This window comes from Zonotrichia leucophrys, chromosome 2 (genome assembly GCF_028769735.1).
Source record: "Zonotrichia leucophrys gambelii isolate GWCS_2022_RI chromosome 2, RI_Zleu_2.0, whole genome shotgun sequence".
Classification (NCBI taxonomy): Eukaryota; Metazoa; Chordata; class Aves; order Passeriformes; family Passerellidae; genus Zonotrichia; species Zonotrichia leucophrys.
Window position 1 is genome coordinate 29,944,055 of NC_088171.1, and position 21,270 is coordinate 29,965,324.

Below are 21,270 nucleotides of genomic sequence, written 5' to 3' on the forward strand. Positions count from 1 at the left end.
TGTTGCTCAGAAGAACTAATATTTTTTTCCACAGCCAGGTGCACATCTTACCTACAACTCATTCCCAGCTTTACTATAATCATACAAGTTTTTCTCTTGAATAAAACCAAGACACATGAAATTTCATTTCATTTTAGCAGCTTGACCATGAAGAATTCCTCTTGACTAGCAAGGACAGGTGTATTTACCACTTCAAAAACAACTTGGCTGTGCCTAGAAGGTGGACCATACACACCTGGAACATGTTTAATTTTCATAAGAGCTGTGTTCTATAAATATTTTTAAAGAAGATTATATGTGTCCAAGCAGATTTTTACAATGCACCTCATGAGGAATCTGTGAAGTTCAGTATGAATTCTCAATCCATTTCACAACAGGTCAGAAGGGAGCTGATATTATTGAAACACAAAGAAATGGGCATTTCTTAACATCTTTTCAATGACCAGGAAATTTAAAACACCTCTTGCAACAGAGAGTATCAGTTATTATTAGGTACTGTTTTCTTACTTTATTCTTCTGCTTTTATTAACATATAATGCCTTTGCAGTACATCCAAAGATATGTGACCTGGAAAATTTCCTCCATTTTTGTTCAGATTTCAGTATTTCACCCTGGAGTCCTTTTTCTTTTCCACAGGCTGAGGCCAAGGTGTAAACCTTGAGCTAACCCTGCAATACATTTTTCATATATGCAATTTGTTCTGCATTCTTTCCTTCATGCTTGAATCACAACTCTACAGCACATAACGTTAGCTGATTATTGTAATTAATTTAGAGCAATCCATCATATTACTAGGCAGTGCTGGAGAAAGAAGGGTTGCTTAACTAAGTTTTTTTTTTTTAAATTTACAGTGTGATGGGAAAGACCAGAGCTTGCATTCAATTACCATTCATAAAGTTCACTTGGAGTTTTAAAGGTTTATATTCCCCCTTTTTTTCCCCTCAAGCTCCTTTTTCACTTCTTGAAAATACTAGGAGAACTTAAGAAAACTTTTTCCTCATTTAAATGTTGTAACCCTAAATGTCATAGGAGTGGACAGGTAAGGCTTTTGTCATCTAGTCCAATCCTCTGAATAAAGAGTGATAAATCCTCAAACAGACAGACTGTATAGAAAACTTTATTATATACATTACATAGATTTATCCTCTTGGATTCTGAACATTGCTGCTGAAAATTTTCTTATTATGTGCAAAGCATACTTAGGTAACTGTTATGACCTTGAGAGTTCTTGTCCCCTTGTTTCTAAAGATCATACGTACTTTAATTAATGGCAATAATATTTGTTTTTAATAAACCATTTCCCCCTTCATCTTCCACTGGGTCAGATTATCACTTCCTCTAATTAAAAAAGTCCAAGAAGGAAATTCTGGGAGATGAACTCTCTGTGTGGAAATGAAGATCTACTTATTCTAGATCCCTATGGGATAATGAAGGAGGGAAAAGGTGGAAGAAATTCAATTGGAAGAAAAGGCAGCTGCCCGTTTCAAAGAATGCAAGTCCTGTTTTGCTTCCTCCCGCCATAGAGCCCGAAACTACATCTTTAGGAAACTTCTTCCATGGTGCCCAGGACAGTCACCAAAAATTAAAAGGGTCAGAGACAGGAGCTGTTGTCTCTTTTCCAAGCATGGGGAAGATCTGTGTACCAAAAGTGAACATTGCAAGGAAACTGCCTCAGCTCTCACCACTATTGCAGTCACCACCTCACATCACACTGGGAACTGACCTGGTGCCCCTGAGCTAAAAACACAACCCTACAGCTGGACCTACAAAAGCTGTGCTCTCAAGGGCTGTAACAGACTTGCATCCTTGGAGGTCAGGCACAGAGGGAAGCCTGTTAAGACACCCTGGTCACAAGGTTATATTATCATTAAAAATAGTGAGATCTTACTACTACAGTTTCCCTGGGTTAAATAAATTCTGTTTTCCTAGCCTGATTCAAACTATATAAATGTAAAGTTTCAAAATGTTGAACAAAGGCATTTTCTCAATAATTCGAAGTTATTCAGACCATTTATGTAACAGCAGGATACATGAATAATTAAATGCTCTGTAAGGTTTTATTTCAGAATGAAAATCATAAAGATTTCCATTTCCAAGGATACTCATAGAGCTTTCTTTTCCAGATGAAACACTGGCTCCAGCCACAATTGAAATAAACATTTTGATAACACGATTTCAGTAAAGAGAAGAAGGGGGAAGGACGTAGAGGAGCCTTAAGAAAAGATCCATTTGTAAAACAAAGCAAATGTGCTGCAACTGAAATCCTCTTTTATTTCCTGTACAGGTGCCAGGTCTTGAACAGACACCCAATTTATTACCTTGTCAGCTGACTTATTAGGGTTGACACAAATCGAGCTGAAATATGCCTGACACATTGCAGTCAAGGCTTTTTTCACGCTTTAGCACAAAGCCAAACTTTCCACAAGGTGGAGGGAAAGGGAGAGGGAGCTGTGGGAGTTCTATTCCCTGTTTTCTATCATCAAGATGAATATGATCTCCTCTCCCATTCTTAATATGCAAAACCCAAGGCTAAAGAATAATTCACCAAAATGATACAGCTGGGAAATTATTATCAGGCTCTGGAAAACCCTTGATTACAGGAAATAGCACCTACATTTTGAGAAAATGTTCCCACCAGACACAAAAGCTGAATCAAAGCCTCTCCTCTTCCTCAGTATGGCTTTCTTCTCCAGCATTTTAGCCTAAATAATACAAACCTCCAGTTTTCCTCAAGGACAAAGGAAAATATCAAATTCAAGTTGAAGTAAAAGGGAGGTGACTCAGGTATCCCTACCTTTTGTATTTTACACAGTACCGCACAATATTTTGCCTGACAGAGCTGCCCTTTTATTCCCCAAACCTATTCCTGTTGCACTTCACTTTTTATCCTCTAATTTATGACACAAATATTAATTTACAGTAGTGAGTGGCATAAAACATGGAACAACAGGTGTTGGAGGAAAAAATAGCAGCAGTGTTACACTTTTTTTTATAATTAGGTCCTAGTCTTGCTACATAATTCAGCTTGCTTATCTTTGCTCATAAATAAGTAAATTTTTAATTGTATCAGTTAAAAATACAATAGAGATATTTTCATGAGAAATTCCACTGCCTTCAGTGATATAATCCATAGTAGTAACTCATTATGCCCTAAGTTTATGAAAGGTCTTCAGATGCTTTTAATTACATGGCATCTATAAAGGCCTAAAAACCCTAGTTTAAAACCTTCAGTACAACTGAGCTTCTGGCATGGTAGCTTATTCCTCTTCTTTTACGAGAATGGAAGTTGCATTTTTTTATACCTATTTATACCTGCCCAGCACTGGGGGCAGTAAATTATATTCTAGTATCTTCAGGATACACCAGACTGGAATATTCTACAATGTCATTTCCTACAAGGCAATGCTCCTGATTTTTCAATTTTTATACAACCATCACCACATGAGTTCAATACAAATGCTTGAATAGGACCTTTTTCCAACTGAGGGTCTGATTTTGATCTGTCCTACATGACTGTTCCACTTAAATGAGCAAATCTGCATTATAGTTTGAGTTGGGAACAAATCTATAATATTCTCAAAGGTCACTTATAAACAAATAATGAGAAAAGGGTATTCTATTCAATTCAGATTGTTCTAGATAGATTCAGAAAAACCAAAGAACTAGTAAGAGTTCCTATGGTCTATAAAAATACGGTGAAATAGCTTCAGTGAAACATCATAGCACATCAAATGATGAAATAAGGAAAAATATTTACATGAGAATTTTTGTTGAACTCCTTTGGTCATACTTCTGAATGTTTTAAAAGTTAGTTTGTTTTTGTCCATGATACACAGTAGTGAAAGTCAATTCTTTTCAGATCTGTAACACTGATTTACAGAATCATTAAGAGACACTTTCCCCAATTTTCCTAACTCATAAGTGTTGACCCAAGATTGGCCAGCTCTAAAAATGCTACCCCTGTGCTCCATCTAGTGGAGTCCTGATTTAAGATTAATTCACTGTTAAGCAGAGATGTCCTTCAGTCAGAAGGGTACTCTATACACAAGCAATTTCTTTGAGTTTTTTTCAAAATGTGTGAAAATGACACAATTTAGATTTATGAAAATACAAAAAATCTGCACAACATTTAATGGATTTGAGAAACCGGTATATTTGGTGAGCTACAGAGACTACTGAGCTTAATACCATATTTTCAATAAGGGTAAAATCAGCTCACAGTACCTTCACAGAACAGCACAAGTACATTTGAACATGTACCCTGACAGCTTCTCTTTGCTTCTAAAAGACATGGGAGGTGTAAAGTTGGGCTCTGACATTTTGAATGGTAATCACCTAGCCACTTACTGGCCCCACTGTACAGAAAAAGTCCATGATACAATACTAAGGATGTAGAAAAATATGCATTCTGTGTAAGAGGTTACAAGCTAAAAGAATAATTGGATCCCTAACAGGTTTGTGTGAAATACAGCAATCTGCAGAACATTACAGAACATAGAGACTACCAGTTGTTTCATTCAATTAGTTTGAGAATATCCAAGCTCTCCCAAATCCTTCCTTGTAATGCAAGGTAGCAATGATATGTCATTTCATTAGAAACTCCAGAGATTAAATTCTGGCTCAGATCTTTCCTTAGTCATCATTAAAAAATCTCACTGGCAGAACTCCTGTGTTCTGCCAGCAGCTATGCCCACACATGTGCTCTCCAGCCTGCTTCAAACAAATGGAACCAGAGTACCAAAATGCTACAGTTTAAACCTCTGAAGATAAGGCTGCTGATATGCCTGGGAAGGTTGTAGATGGTAAAAGGGGATTAGGAAGGTAGAGATGAGCATGAGAGAGCAGGCAGAAAGCACTAGCATTTTTACTGGGCACAGCTGGACTTGGCATGATTTACACCAAAATTATAAACTGTGCTGAAGTGATACAGTAAGAACACAGGATAATCAATCCACACAGAAGTAACTAATTTACTAACTTAGTCCCAATTGGCTCATCAATGCAAGCCAGATTTAAAAAAAAACCAAAAAACAACAATCTAATTAGATTAAACAAAAGCCATTCAGGTAAGACAGTCACTGCCATGAGTTTAATTGAACTGATTTTGAAAATCCCCTTCCAGAGTCAGACTTACATCCTGAAAATCCTATCAGACCCTGCTGTACAGCACTACTCCCTTACTGAAATTGTTTATCTTACTCTGACTGCTTTACCTACAGAAGATTAGTGAGTTAATTCAAAACCTGTTCCTTTGACAGAGCTGTGAGGGCTGTGACCTCTGGCAAAATGTGGGAACAATCAACTGTGTATATAGGAGAATGAAGCCAGGAGGGTGCTCTTGTGAAATACGTAACTACCTAGTGCTACTTGGAGAGTGGAAGGAATAGATAGGTGAACAGATTCTATCTTTTCAGGCCTGTTACTTATTAAAAATTATATTTTTGGACACATCTATTGACAGTTCCTTAAACTGCCATAACTAGCTGCTGCAGGCATGATTGTGACTGCAGGTTCTGTAGAGACTGAACCTAAAGCCTGACAGCTCTTGGCTGTCCCTTTTCCATTCCCAGACAATTTGCTTGTCTCTCTGCCTAAAGCAAATACTGTTTTGCTCAGAGAGTGAACTAAAATAACTCCACTTGGGATCAGATGAGCACCTGAACCAACACGAGAAAGAGAGAACTATGTGAGTACAAGAAAGACAGAAGTGCAGTAGCCAGAAGTCCAGTTGGTTTAAGGGCATGGCATGGGACCGCAGCTCCACTTCCCATTTAACCAGGTTAAGTGATTATCCTTCCAGTTTGGCCCCATCTGCTCATCACTGCCCCAAGTGTGGTGCTTACTAGCCCTGAGACTTGCCACCATAATTGCATGCATAGCTGCTCCCTGACCTGGCTCTGTCAAAATGAATGCAGCTGAGCTTAAACACCTCTTTTATAGTTCTTGGGGGGCTTTTGTTTCTGCTTTTAGCGAGATCATTTTGTCAGGACCAGGTTAGGGAGCAATTAAATGTGCAGTTATGTTGGCAGATCTAAGGGGGCAGCTGGACCAGAAGCAACACATCTGACCATGCTCTAAACAAACATCTGTCCAAAGTCTTAGTCAAACAGATGTGGAGAAAAAATGTACCTAATAAGTCTTGAAGTGAAAATATAATTTACGAGAAACTGCATGTATCAAATTTTCTTCTAAGAAATGCAATCAGTAATTTATGAGATTATAAGTTTCTATAGTCACATACGATGTATCTAATAGATACTTCAGGAAACCAGCACATAATTCAAATGGTTAAATCCATGCAGGCAACTTTTTTCTCTTCTGTCAAGACACTCCTAGCTAGGTTGTGAATAACTTGCACCAAGTTGAAGCAAGTGTATTCTAATAAGCTCTGCATTTTGTTCCTCTTAAAAAACTGAAAAATTTTGGTTTCAGATTGCAATTTAATATATGCTATAGAGCAGGTAACTCAGTAACACTACAAAAGCATTGAGTGTTTCTTGTCCTGTAACCCTGGCTGCTCTTCTCCAATCCCATTTCTTGCTGTAGCACAAGACTGTGCACAGACATGGTAAGAACTGATGCAGGATAATGTGATGGGGAGGGGCCAGACCTGCTTCCCAAGCCACTTCAGCACAGGGCAACACAAATGCTGATGCTGGCCAAAGAGGAGTGAAGGTACAGAGGGAGGAATGAGCAACCAGAAGTATCAATCCAAGGTGCTTCATTTGGGAGCATTGCTGGTCTAAAATGTACATGAAACTGCCTCTTCAATCCAGCTTCTGAAAAAAGATTATTTAAAATCCAGATGATGTACAAAACTGAATACACTGGTCTACAGAAAAAAACAGATTTTTACTCCTTTGATTTAATTATTGCTGATGTGTAGATTCTGAACATACTTACTAGCATGAACTAATTAAAAAGCATTTACTCATTCCATTCTCATGTTCAACAATTCAGAGAACTCCAACCTCCTCCGATTCAAAAATCAAACTAAATAATGTATACAGACTGTAATATTCTCTTTGGAAATGGAGAAGTTCATTGCAGACTTGACTGACCAAACTGTGTCAGACATTATATACATATACACTCATACACTGTACGACTGTGTTGCAGATCAGAACACTAAAAACTGGCAATTGAGCACGACCATAAAGAACAAATACTTTCCCAACTAGTTTGAAAACACACCTACCTCAGTTATCCCCCAAACACTTTTTGACTTGATTTATGTTCTGCTGCTTTAAAAGAAGAAATGGGTCAATATGAAATAATGCACATACTTGTAAAATGGATATTCATACCCAAAATAAACTTTCTCTTGGGAGAATATTTTTAAAGCAGCATTTAAAGTCTCTTGGCAATGGTTAGCTAGAAAAGTTATTTATTTATTTATTTAGAATAGAAGTTCTCATAATTTTTTTACTAACATTTAGGATTTTGGGAGTAAACTTAGTAATACAAGTTTCTCCCAAATTAAATTTCATTCCATACAACATTTAGTATTTATACGTGCAGAGGAATGCATAGTATGCATTAATGCAGAGAAAATTATATCTAAGAAATATATGGGCTACTTTACAAGAGATGATATGTACGCACAAACCATTCAACTTACTGCATGCTGTTGAGTCTAATAAGCTTAAAAACAAAAACATTACCTTGTCTGATTAAACTTTTCCTCTTGCACCTACATTTCTAACATTCGGCATACAAGTATCAACAATTTATGATTTGCACTATCACAGCAGCAAGTTGAAGTATGAAACACTAAATAAATACTGCTTGCCCTCCAGACACGCAATAGTTCTGTTATACAGACTGTGAAATGGCAAAAATACTTAGAGGCTGACTATGGTTAGTGACTCCTAATTTTTTCATTAAATGTAAAGACCTCTTTGCAATGACACATTTGAAGCTTCATTTTAACTAATAGACTGAAGCCACCATTTTAGACCCAACCACAGATTTTTTTAAGGAAGTGGCAAACCATTGCTGCTAGTTGAGAAAATGAAAATTAGTCCCTGGGAGAGGATACAATCAATGGTGTGTTAATCTAACCTTCAGCTGTTAATGATTTGCACTACTATTTCCCCTGATGCTGTGGGTTCTGCTGAAATATTGTTTTAGCAGTTTCTGTCAACTTTCCCTACCTTTTTTCTTCCTGAAAGGGACAGACTGAAGTGAAAATCTTTGCAACAGATTTTTGCCTGTGCTATTTTTCCCCCCTTTTTTTGTCTGACCCAGTTCTTTCACACCATGGAAGCACGAGACAGAAGGGTAAAGTGTTCTGTTTTTTTCAGTTAGAGCCTTTTTAGCCAGTCTGTTATTCACAACTCCTCTTACTTACAAAAGAGGTGTTACTCTAAGCAGTCACCATTAGAATTGCAATATTAACATGAGATTAAATAATTTAGGAAGCCTGTATTTTGCCTGCTTTTTTCACATTCACACAAAAAGCTAAAAGTGTTACAGGACTCATCTTCAGAAAGAACTGCTGAGGAGGGTCTGGTATTTCCAGTCATGAGAGCTGTGCAAGCAACCTGGAAGAGACTTTTTGCGCTGGTGTAACAATAAATAGGTGTGCCCATCTTGGAGTTTTGCCTGACCCTGCAAAATTTCGAGACCTTAAGGATCATTTGGTTCTCTCAATTGAAACAATCTTGCAAAAGAAAACTGCACAGCCCACAAGCCAAATTCTGCAGCAAAGGACTGAGTGCCAAAATAATAAAAGTACTCAGCACCTTGCAAAGCTGCATTCCACACACACAACACCAGTTTTCTTAGCAAGCACTTCTTCCAGGAATGAGTGTATCTCAGTCGTTTCAGTATTCTTAAAATAAAGCCGAAAGGACTTGCAAAACCATTCAAACTTATTTTACATGTATCTCAGGCCCTTTGTTTAACTTAATCAGTTCTGAATATTCAAGACTAATTGTCGGATTCACCTTCTCTGAACAGAGAGACATAATTCTCTCTCTCAGGTTTTTCCTGGAGAAGCACAGAGACCAAAACAATTCTTATCTCATATGCTGCTCCTGTGTTTTAGAACATGTGGAATGTGTGGGAAGATTATTTACCTGAAGGAATTTGCTTGACTGGATTCTGGTGTGTTTTGTTTTCTTGACCAATCTGTGCAAACTGTCACACTGTAACTGTGTCCTGACGGTCGGTCAGGAGACAGTCACAAGATTTAGTTCAGTTGAGTGCTTGTGCAGTTTCAGATGTAGTGTAATATAGTATGGAATAAATAGTATAATAAAGTAATTATTAGCCTTCTGATGTCATGGAGTCAGATGCATCATTTCTACCTGCTACAGGAGTTGCCTTGCTTTACAATAATGAATAAAGGTAAATATTCAGCATGGTAAGCCTGTCAAATCTAAAGAATTTGGGTTAAGTTGAAGAAGCAACATTTGATCTATTTTAATGTTAGCTTCATACAGACTACAGTAACCCATTATCAGGGTTGTGTGTTGCTGAACACAAATCTAATTTGTTCATAAATACTACATTAATTCATAAAACATACTGAAAAGTTTAATGTTGCTCCTTCAAGATCATGCTCACAATTAATTAAGAATTATTTGAATATAGGTGCACTATCTGTAAAATTAACTTTACTAAATTTCCAAATAATTTAGACATAACTTTGTTTGAAGACATAACTTTATGGTTGAGTATTTCTCATATTGAAAGCTCATGCCTCTCATTTTCAGACATTTCAAGACTTTTGGACCATGTCTTTAAAAGGTTTCATAGGGGATATTTATAACTGATAATTAACATAATCTATCAGAAATTGTCTTTGTACCTAATAGATCTTGTCAAAGACTGTATTGATTAGAAACTTTAAAAAAATCAACCAAATGACAAATTATCAATAGATTACAAAGAGGGTGATTTACACATTTCACAAAATGAGCTCTACTAGCCAGAAGGGATAATTCTTTGTTGTTGTTCTTGCTATGCTCTTTTAACGTATTTGATCAAGAATCTGGTTTCAAAGAAAAGATTTTTAGTAAAATTTGCAGTGACATAAACCAGGGACTTTTAGGTAACAAAGACAACTTTTCATGGATTCAGGCTACTTCAGGAGGACCAAATGTATAATCCATGTATTTCTATGTGGCCAAATATAAGAACATATTGCCTATGAATGAGGAATGTAAGCCACAGAATCCAAGAAAGTATTCAGGGATGAAAGACAGCTCAAAGGATCTGGGATATATAAAGGGAGGAACAACAAGTAGAAATAGAGAACAAATGACTTCATTATTTGGCACTGATGTAGTAATTTCTGAAATATGGAGTGCACTTGAGACATCAACACTAAGAAGGCTGAAAAACTGCAGAGGATTCTGAAAAAAAGCTGGGGGAATAACAGAAAGGCTTGCAAATACCATATAGTAAAATTCAAATAATAAAAGCTTTTCTTCTCATAATGAAGAGTTTATATACAATTCGGAGGTCACCTGCCAAGTCACACATGGGGAATAGAAATGTAACCCCATTTGAAAAGAAAAGATGTAATAAAATCTATCATCTGGAAGCTCATATCATGCAAAGGTATATCTAAAACATGATATTACTTACAAGTGGCTAAAAGTTCTGGAAAACAGTTAGAGCAATTAATATAAATAATTTGCTGGATTTTTTCACTGGGATTCACAGTTAATCCACAGTGGCTATTTATTTAAAACAAAACTTTACTCACCAAACTAATTCAGGTAAATCTTATGGCATTTACATTGGAGAGTGAATTATATGATCATGTTTGCAGCAATTCTCCCAGGAATTAAAATCCATTGAAGTCAAAGGTAAGATCATGACTGTCTTCAAAGTACTTTGGATCACATGCATATTCACAATTCTATTGATCTGGTTATATGAACCCAGTTTTATTTTTAAAGGTTAACAAAAACCAATAGACTTGGTTTGCTGGTTTTATTTTGTTATCTTTCCACATTTTAATGAAAGAAAACCCAGATTCTAAAATCTAGTCTAATATAAGATATAGTAAAGTCAGGTGAAGTCCCAGAAACAGCAAAAGGTGACAGCAAGATCCAATATAGATTAATAAAATTGATGATAAATTGGTTATGTGGAGCTGGAGAACACCCTGTAAGAATCATATTTAGCCTTACAGATTAGAAAGATTTTATACATGGAATTAATATTTAATTGCATAAAGACAGGTCCAGTTGCCTTGTTTAATCATTTTGGATTAGCAATAACAACTTCAATACATAATTATATTTTCTTCCTTCTTAGTGATTAAAACCCAAACAACCTCAAGGCTGTACTCATATACTCACTCTGGTAGTCGGGACAGGATACCCAAGGAAAGAGAACTTATCCCATCATTGATCCGACCCGGCAGCTTGCGCTTCTGAATCCAGCTGACAGCAAACTCCAGCCCAATGAAAGTAATGAAGAATGGAATACTCTAAAAATAGTTCGCAAAAACAACAACAACAACAAAAAAAAGTCACAACAAAATAAAATTAGATACACTTTTCCAAACAGCATTTTATGCAGTGAGATGCTTCTCAGATTGGCTGGCACTTTAGTAGCTACTGTAATAAAGCTCATAGCATGGACTTTACAAATCAGAACAACCAAGGCTACCATTTGATCCAAAACACCAGCATAAATCTATTGCAGTAACCTCCTCCCACAATGTTTTCTTTTGCATATTCTGCACATAAACTCAAACATAATCAGAACAAAACACAAAAGTCTTTCCAAACCTATATTTCTCATATTTAAGTAAATCAGTGAGAGCAGCAATATTTGTGGACTCCTTCTACCACAAAGTAGAACAGAATCTAGTTTGGATATGATATTGTATGAAGTTTTTTGAGTGTTTTCAGCCACTGAATTTGGTATCCAAAATTATTATCTGAAAGATATAGCAAAGTGAGTTTCTTTCTACTTGGCATTTCTATTGCCATGCTTTTCACTGGAGACAACAACAGCTCTTCTGTATGTGCTTTCATCAGTGAACGAAATAACTATGCAGCCCATTCCAGTTTGGGAATGTTCATGTTCTCTTCCCAGACCAAGTGACAATGATACGATGTTTCCCTCTTTCTTTTGGATTAAACTGACTGCAAAATAGTTTTCTGCCTTTCTGCAGAAAAGTATAATGATGAACAAGACTGGAACATTTCACACACACTCACAACATTGCTTTAGTTTGGGATTCAATTCTCACTGTCCATCTCCTATCCCAAGAAAAGCTGAAAATGCACAGCAACAGCACCCATTAGTGAAAGGGGTAACTGGTGAGGACTCTCAGACCTGTTCTCAATTTTTTATCATCTCAGGCAACAAAGAAAAAGGCTTGAGTAGCAGTAAGTCCTAGAGCATATTTTTTTTTTACTAACACTGGAGTCCTAACAGTCCCTGCACTTCACGTGTGGAAGGAATTAGGCAGTGGCAGTTTGAGCCATGCCACCAAAATCTACAAGGCCTGTGGCAAGGAAAATGGGAAGGAGTTATCAGATCTCTGTGCAAGCATATGTTCCTTCAACAGCCTCCCTTGCTCTGTAGAAAACTTTAAGGTGACCTTTGAGACATTTAGACAAGTGCTTTTTGGTTATATTAAGGCATAAAATTCTCACCATGTTGCAGAGCAAGAGAAATGCCAGAGCAGCTCTGCACCACTCTGGGAGGCACCACACTGCCGTACTTGCCCTGTAAGTTTTCTGCTGCTTCTGCTCCCTTCCAATGGTCTGCAAACACCGACAGCTTCAGTGCCTGGAACCCTCCAAACTGCACTGCTGTAGGAGAGAGGCTGCTCCTGCCCACACAACAGCTTAATAGAAGCATGCTGTCTCTGCAAATACCATTGCATTCTGGAGGGCGCTCAGTTTTGTTGCCAAGTGAGATATGATCTGGGAATTCCTACTAGGCTGGGACACTAAAGAGACTAAGATGGATACAGACCAGATTGCTCAGTCCAAGAAGAACTCGATGATTCAAACCATGCAAACAGCAAAAGATTTATAGTGTCTAGAAAATGTGAAAGTTCATAAACTTCAGCAGCACAGGGTTAGGTTTCAACAACAGATGAACAGAGATTAATATCAACATGACACTTTTTAATTTAGGTGCCTAGCTTACTCTGTAACAGCATTTTAGGCATCTAAAAGCCTGTTTCCGATAGGCACCAACTGATGATATAAAAATCTAGAAAGAAAGGGAAGACCTGTAAAGGCCATAAAGCCTAAACAGCACCCAAGAAAACCAATGTGGCAAGTCTTTCAATATTTGGAATAAGTAGGAAACAATATAATAATAAAATACATTATAAAAGAGTAAGGAAACCCTAAAACCTTCCATTTGAAAGCAATGAAACATACAAGGAAAATATAAATACTCCTTGTTTTGCTCTCTATATCTGTTTAATTTCTAAGTAGATAAGACTTTTAACATACTTTTCCTAACTGATACAATCAAATAACAGATTCCTAACTTACCAAACAAAGTTTGATGACACTCCAGCAGAGAAAAGAGAGATTTAATACGAAAAACTACAAAACACTTAATGGCAATATTAAAAGGCAGTTCTAGCACAGACTACAAGCAGTTTTAAGGTGTGGAACAGCAGAAGCTGCAGAGCAAATTGAATGGGCTCAGAACAGAGAAACTGAGGTGTTTCATTCATGAAATAGAAACAGTAAATAGGAAATGTACACTGTCGGTATTCCATGTGATGATTCATTTTACCTAGCAACCTCTGAAACAGTTGAAATACTTGATTTTATATTAATGTACATTATTACAACTTCTGTCTTATTGACTTCATTGCATATTTTCCTCCCATTGTGAAGCTGTGAAACAGCCAGGCAGTTGGTGCTGCTTTCTGACTCACAAATGGATGGTGTCATACCAAGAAGGATAAAAAAACATCCAGACATCCTTAACCTCCTGCTCAGCAAGGAGATTATAAAAGAAAAGACTTACGGCATACCCCTTAGTATCTAAGAAATTACTACATCTCTCTCACATACCTACATTAAGCGTGGTCCAAAACAGACCAATGGGATCAACTACACCTAGGCTAGGATGTATTATTTATGTAACTATGACAGCTATTGTCATGGAGGATGAAAAGGCATTCCCTGGCCCTAACTGCCCACAGAGTAAGGATGAGGTGAAACGCAACAGAAGAAGAATGCAAATAATTCAGGCAAAAAGGAGACCGTAAGAGAGAAAATATTCACACTAGCCTAATCACTACTTGTCTTTTTTACTTGGGTTTTTTCTGGTTTAAGTTAAAAGAACAATGAAGGCATTTAAGGAATCCACTGAGTTTAAGGAACCCATTTGTGCCAAACAAAATGGCACAAAATTAAGAAATAGCCACTGTTGACATCACAGGGCAGTGACATAAGACAGATCTTTTGATATCTTCTGTCCATAAATGTTTTACTCTCTCCATCTGTTTCCAGGTTTTTTCTCTTCACCCAAGAGCAGAAATACTCAATGGAGATTTGCATTAGCTTGTGGTTTAGCTGAATAACTGATCCATAACATGAAAGCCTTACTCTGAGTACTGTGTAAGAGGGTTCCATTTTAAGTAACCAACTCTACAGAATGCAAGGGACCATTTAAAATCAGTTTCCACGTTATACTGTTGCAAAGAATAACATCCTAGGTTGAAATTCAGCATATACTCATAGTTTTATTGCAATTCTTGAAACAGTTTTTCTTTCCTTTTGTTATAAAGTCCCAGATCTTTATAACACAAGAATCCCAACATTCAAGTAAAACTAAAAAAAAAGTAAAACTATGAAGGTTCTGTGCCTCATTATTTAGAAGCAAACCCTAAAATGTGAATTGAGTTTAAATGTGAACTTACTCTTTAGGGTCTCAAGAGAGTAAATTGAAAAGGAAAACAGTAATTACTAAAGCTTTCATTTTGGAGTTCTCAGCAGAAGGACTGTCTCTTCAGAAGTCTGACTCATGGAAGTCTTTACAGAGCACAGGTGATAATTTCAGACTATAGCAAGCTACAAAGCTACAAAGTAAATTCGTGCTTCATGAAAACTATGTTTGGCAAACAAAAAGAATCATTCCACTATCTGTAGATTGTGAGACAAAACAAACAAACAAACAAACAAAAAACAACAGAGCTTGCAGAGCCTAATCTTACACCCATAGAAAAGAGGATCCTCTTAAAATGAATAGACAAGCATTAGTACATCCTGTCCTAGATAAATGAAATTGACACACTTTTCAGAAATACAGACAAATTAAGGGATTTGAATTCTACATGACAAAAAATCCTAGAAAAATAAATTCTATGACAATTATCAAAGACCCACACCCCTTTTCCCAGAATTTTTGAGATATATATTGTCACCCTTTATTGAAAGGGTGACTTTTCCCTGGGCACTGCTGCAGAGCTTTGCTGCTTGTCACTGGCAGCAGCTCATCAGCTGATGTTTTAAACAAGACTTGAGGCTCAGCTTATGTTTTAAACAGGACTCGAGGCCGCTCCACACAGCTCTGCCAACATACAGAGCAACAGTGCAAGGCCCATTGCTTCTGAAAACAGAAGCAACATGACCGGAGAAAGAAAGTACACTGCACAAGTTAAGCCAACTCCTGTTCTCAGAACCAGAGCTGCTCCACCCCTGCTGTCATTTCCCACCCAGATGTAACAGCACAGGTAACTCTAGCTCAAAGGTGCCTCTCCTGTGAAGCACCTGTATTTTGTAAGCCAACAGCTCAATTCTGCAGATTGCTAGACCCATGAATATTTGGGTGACTTTGGAGGTCCTGCCACCTGTCTAATGTTGGAAGGTGCCTATCCCCACAGCTTTAACCATGTCATCTAATGTCCTAGAAATACCTTTGTCCATCTGATACCCAAGAGATCACAGATCTGAGATGCAAATTCCACTACAGCGTCTCAGAAAAAAAAAAAAAAAGAAAAATCCCACACCATTTAGAGACACTAATGTAATCAGTAGTTTGTTTCACACATATACATCAACATTATTGTCATTTTGAGTGAATTATTTGAGCTGAGGCCTTCATTTGTTACCAGCTCTACACTAAAATTTTTTCTGTTCTGTGTTGAATTGAGTTCAGATATCCACTTGTGTGTCTGTACCAACTAAAGGACTTAGCACTCCCAAGACCTCCTCGAAAGGCTCATCAGGTCACTTATAAATCTACTGCTGATGAATCCAATGGACATACTGTTCCTGTAATTGCTCCCTAAACAGTCAAGAATAGCAGCTGGAGAGGGACTAGGTAGCTGCCACTTGCCCATAAACACGGCCAGAAGGGGATGGATGAACTCTGCCTAAGCTCAGACCAAAGCCAAAGAGCTAAAGACAGTTATGCCACTAAAATACTTTTATATGCCCACTGAGACAAGCATCAAAAGATCTGTTCTAGCAAAAAATGCACTGTCAGGAGGGAAATCCAGCACAGCTAACCTCAGATAGGAATTTAAGCAAAGTATAACAGTAATGGGAAACCTTTTCTTTAATGCTATTTTTTTTTGTGAGAAATATTCCTTTACAAGCTTATCCCAATGCTGCTCTACAGAAGCAGGAGCCTACAGGTGCTTTCATAATTTAAAGTGTTAAGAATCCTTTCACAGACTTACAACTGTGTGCCTAGTAAAAGAAATTCCAGGTTTGGCTAACGTCTGACCTGAGTACTGCACATGGGAGAAGAAAGCCCAAGGATGTTAAGGTATGTTGCAGACAAGAAAGTATGCTCGTTGTAAATGTAGAAATGGTAAAAGGGACTGAGATAGCAGAAAGAACTGGAAGGAGAGATCAGCTAACTAGGCATAACCATCGATCTTCGTTAATCATGACGCTGGAGCTTAGTTGCAAAACACCTCTGAGGACAGCAGTCTATTGACCAGACACTGCACACACAGGCTGGGCTTGCAGCAGCTTTTTGCTTACCTTACACAAAAGGGTTTACCTTTGCAGATAACACCCCTCCGTGAGGGACTGCTGCATACTACAATTCCCAGAAAGCTGCTGACAGTGCTGCACAGCCCGTGGCACCCCCACTGCAGTCTGCCTGGTAGACTACCTGGTAGTCCAAGGTAGACCTGTCAGAGGGGCTCATCAGAACTATCAAAACCCACGTAAAAAGTGCAGCTCTTCACTGAAGCTGGGCTGAATTCACCTTGACAAGGGCAAAATAGTGTTTATGTGCTGTCTCTTTGAGCAGCTGACATCGATCTGGGTTCAGAAGGAGCTGACAACCAAGATATGAGCAATAGGTAGGACAGAAGGGAGCAAAGGTATTTTCTTGGAAGTGAATAAACTGGCAGGGCAGGACGGGAGGGAAGGATATGCTGCTGCCTGCTGACAAGGGAGTTCTCACCCACGACCTCTGTACTCTTGCCTTGGATATTTAGGACACAGCACTCTCCCAACACAAATATTTGTTCTAAATTCTCTTAAACAATCTTTATTTTTTATTTTAATTAGAAACCTTTTATTTTTCTGTCCTTGACTGAGCTTGACTTAAGGGCACAGAGAGACCTGACTTTTTGCTTGCTTTGAGAACCATAACAGCCAAACACAGTATCATATTTTCTTGTTTCCTCAGTTCAGTTTGCTGTCACTGTTCATCTCATCCGTACTGCTGGATATAACATTAGAACCAAGCCTCAGATATCTGGGTACCTCTCTGAAAACTCCAGCTCTTGATACCCGGAGAAATCATCACTTAAATACATGAAAATAGAGGGCACAGTTACACTGGCATCTTACAGGCAGAAAGCCCTTGAGGGAAAGACGGTTTTATCTTCATTTCGGTGCCCTTTCGCGGACATGATTTCAGTGAGGCACCCGCGGCTTTTGAAAACAGGCGCAGGTGGGCGAAGGGAAGGGCGAGGGATGCAGCCAGGGTGGGAAAGGAGAGGACTCTCACCTTCTCTACGTAGTCGGGCACCTCCTCCACCGTGCGGAAGGAGCTCTCTCCGGGCGCCAGCGCGTAGAAGAGGGCGCGGAGCTGCTGGCCCGGCGCGGTGCCCCGCGGGCCGCCCGCCTCAGCGCCCATGGCCAGGCCGCGCTGCGCCCGCCGCGCTCCGCTCCCGGGCCGGCGCGCACCGCCCGCCCCCGCCCGCCCCGCCGCGGCCTCGCCTCGCCACCCCGTGGGCCCGAGGGCTTAAGTGCTGCCTTGGAGAAAGCTAATTTCTGCTGCCCCGGCATCGTGCTGGTTCGGAGCTTCGCTTGGGTTTGGGGGCTCTTTTTTCTGTACGGGTCATCGCTGCTGGCAGAAAGCTCTCGCGTACCCCAGCTCCCTCCTCACCCTCAAAAGTCTCAGAACCTCAAAAATCCGCAGAGCTCAAGTCACCCTTTCTCAATTTTAGACAGAACTCTACACAAAAATAGAAACTATTGCTCATTAAAATAAAATGTTGAGGGTGTTCAGAAACAAGACAAGGTGTGCTCGAAGCCTCCTCTTCAGCCGTATGGGTTAGTCCAGAATTCTTCCAATTAAAAGCTTTTATTTTTTTATTAGGACTTGTCATGTCTCTGTTTTATATAGGTTCCATTAACATCACTGCATTGAAGGTAGCCTCTGGAAGCCATCAATTATGCTTTCATTTATGAAGGAATGAAAACTAGGGAAATAGAAATGGTGAAAAGAGATACATGTAAATCCTTGTAGAAAGTTACTTTCAGAAATGCAAGTAAGGACAGGCTTTGTGCATTCAAGACCTTTGGTCTGAAGCTCAGGAGCAAGTCAAATGTTTGTCAATCGTGCTTGATATTTGGTGTTAGTACAAATAATAACATTTCTGATGAAATGGATTAGCCAACAATAAAATAACACAATGTCTCAACAAACCCTTCATCTCAAATGTACAGTTCCACTAACAGTCTGTGCAGAAGAAAGGAACTGCAAATCCTGTTGTAAAAGATTTTACCACAATTTAAATTCTGACAGTCATTAAAAAAGGTTTCTACTTTGCATCAGTCTTTAGTTTTGAAAAGGAACTATGCTGGGTAGTTTCAGCTGAAGTTTCTGTTTAGGAAAGGTGCAATGCAAAGAAATTGACATTTAATAAAACTGAAGTATTACACATTTGTGATGTTTGTACTAAATAAGTTTCCATTTAAGCAACAGCATGGAAGATCAACTTAAACATTTTACAGTTGGAATAAAATATTTTGCAATATTGCAATATAATGTTGCAATACTGTAGAGAATGGCTGTCAGGAAATTACTGGAAATACCAATAAAATATTTGACTTTTAACTGAACAAAGTAAAAGTATTGTAAAAGGGCATTGAGGATGAAATAGAGTTGAACACTCTCTTAATATGTATAGTTTATACAAATACTACAAGTAAAAAATTATTAAATTTATTTAAGTGCTTCAGAATTGTATCCTAGTGTTCTCAATTTCATTGGCGATTTATGATAACCTGAAATTCTTACAAAACTCTAGTTGTTAAATTCTAAAATCTGAGTTAATCTAAGTAAAAATTCCAAATTTACTCAAAATCACACAAATCAACAGCATTCTGACTAGATCTTCATGGCAGGCAATGAAAGAAAACATTTTTCATTTAGATTAGCCTCAGTATTTCTATGACATTGCTCTCAGGTTCAAGCCCCTTTAACTCAGCCTCACCACAGCCATACCATCTCACCCAGACCCCTTCCTTGGTCTTGTGCTGGTGTTCATCTTGCTCCATCATCAGCTTTCAGAGTTAAAATGGCCTACACTTCATCCCACAAAAATTGCTATGCGTTAACTGGGGACCATTCTGGGGTAAGAATGATTAGCAGGACAAGGGAGTCCATGGCCACACAAGGTGGGATAGATTTTAAGTACCATGGAACCACTACATCATATCACACCATTCTGGGAAAGAAGACAGTCCCTCAGGGACTTCCTACTTTCTTAAAGATTATTTTGAACCCCCGTGTCATTGTAAATTGTCACCTCAATATGACTGTACTAAAGCTCTTGTTTTCAAACAGGAAGGACGGAAATTTGGCTTGATCATACTTCAAACGGGAAAATAATGGATTGTGTTTTCCAGCTTCCCTGTCCTAGAAGAAATAGGAGATAGCACTACAATATCTGCATTTGTGGTGAGGGAAACAGTTTGAAATCTTGTCTGGAGCATTTATGAATGTTTTGCAAGCTTCAGTGGTCTGGCTCTGCCAATGTAGCTGCTATTTTCTACTTATGCCTTGAAACTTAGCATGCAGTTTTCAATGCTCCTTCTTTCTGATGTTAAGAAAGTAATGGAAAATAAAGGAATATTGTTTCATTGGAGGTACTAAGCCTCTGCCACACAATGTCCCTGTGAGAGTTAATTTTTTTATGACTTTATTTTCCTCTTCACAATAAAATCAACAAACAGAAAAGTTAATATTTCCCATCCTACACTGCCATCAAAAATGCAGGAGGATGTTCCTTATGGAGACTGGGATCCTGCTGTTGACTAGTAGATAGTTTCAGTAACTAAGGCAACAAAGGCCTCTGTTCTGCTTAGAGGAAACTGGGGAGCTGGCCTAACATGATCTGTAGGTGGATCGTATTTTGTTTTCTCTAAAGAACTTCATCCCACCCACTTCTTGAACAGAGAACGCCCAGAGTCTTCCTGTTTAGGTCTCTCTAAGCAGTAAAACAGCACTAAATAATAAAGTCATAAAGGGAATTAGGGCAGGTTGAAGTTGGGATGGGCCATATAGTCTGCCTTGGCAGTCATTCACAGTAAACTAAATCATATCCAGAACCTAGCTGGGCTTAGTATGCTCTGTTTATGTAGTAGTATCTGTGAATAGCAGAACTTGAAAGGAGTACACTTTAAATGAGTACACAAGATGTCAGAATTTTTGTATCACCACTCCAAGTATACAGCACCTACATTCATGCTTTACAGTGGATGTCATCACAGAAGCACTAAATGTAACTGTGTTATAACAGGTATTATAAAATATTTTCAGTGCTGCCCTTCCATTGATAAACCCTACATTAAAAAAATCCCTACCATTAAAAAAAAATCAAATGTTTCTATTATAAGCTATATATATCAATGCACAAGTCTCAATAAGAGCTAATGGCTCCAGAGACCCGCAGTAAACTGACAAATGCATGGCACAACATTGGTTAATTGAATATTAACCAATGTTGTGCCATGCATTTGTCAGTTTACTGCTAACTTTCCATTTCTTCTACACAGAACTAGTAGCCATAGAACAGGGAGCAGTCATCAGGACACTCAAGCAGGCTGAAGAATAAGG

General features: G+C 38.3%; 1 protein-coding gene across 1 annotated transcript in view; it reads right to left on the reverse strand.

The window, feature by feature from the left end:
* AGMO (alkylglycerol monooxygenase) overlaps positions 1 to 18,087 on the reverse strand; it is a 189,245-nt gene extending 171,158 nt beyond the window's left edge. The window contains exons 1-2 of the mRNA XM_064703304.1: positions 17,932 to 18,087; positions 11,322 to 11,452 (exon numbers count right to left, since the gene is read on the reverse strand). Of these exons, the coding sequence (XP_064559374.1) occupies positions 11,322 to 11,452; positions 17,932 to 18,060 (260 nt within the window). The 5' untranslated portion in view covers positions 18,061 to 18,087. The remainder of the gene's footprint in view (positions 1 to 11,321; positions 11,453 to 17,931) is intronic.
* Positions 18,088 to 21,270: the final 3,183 nt, after the last annotated feature.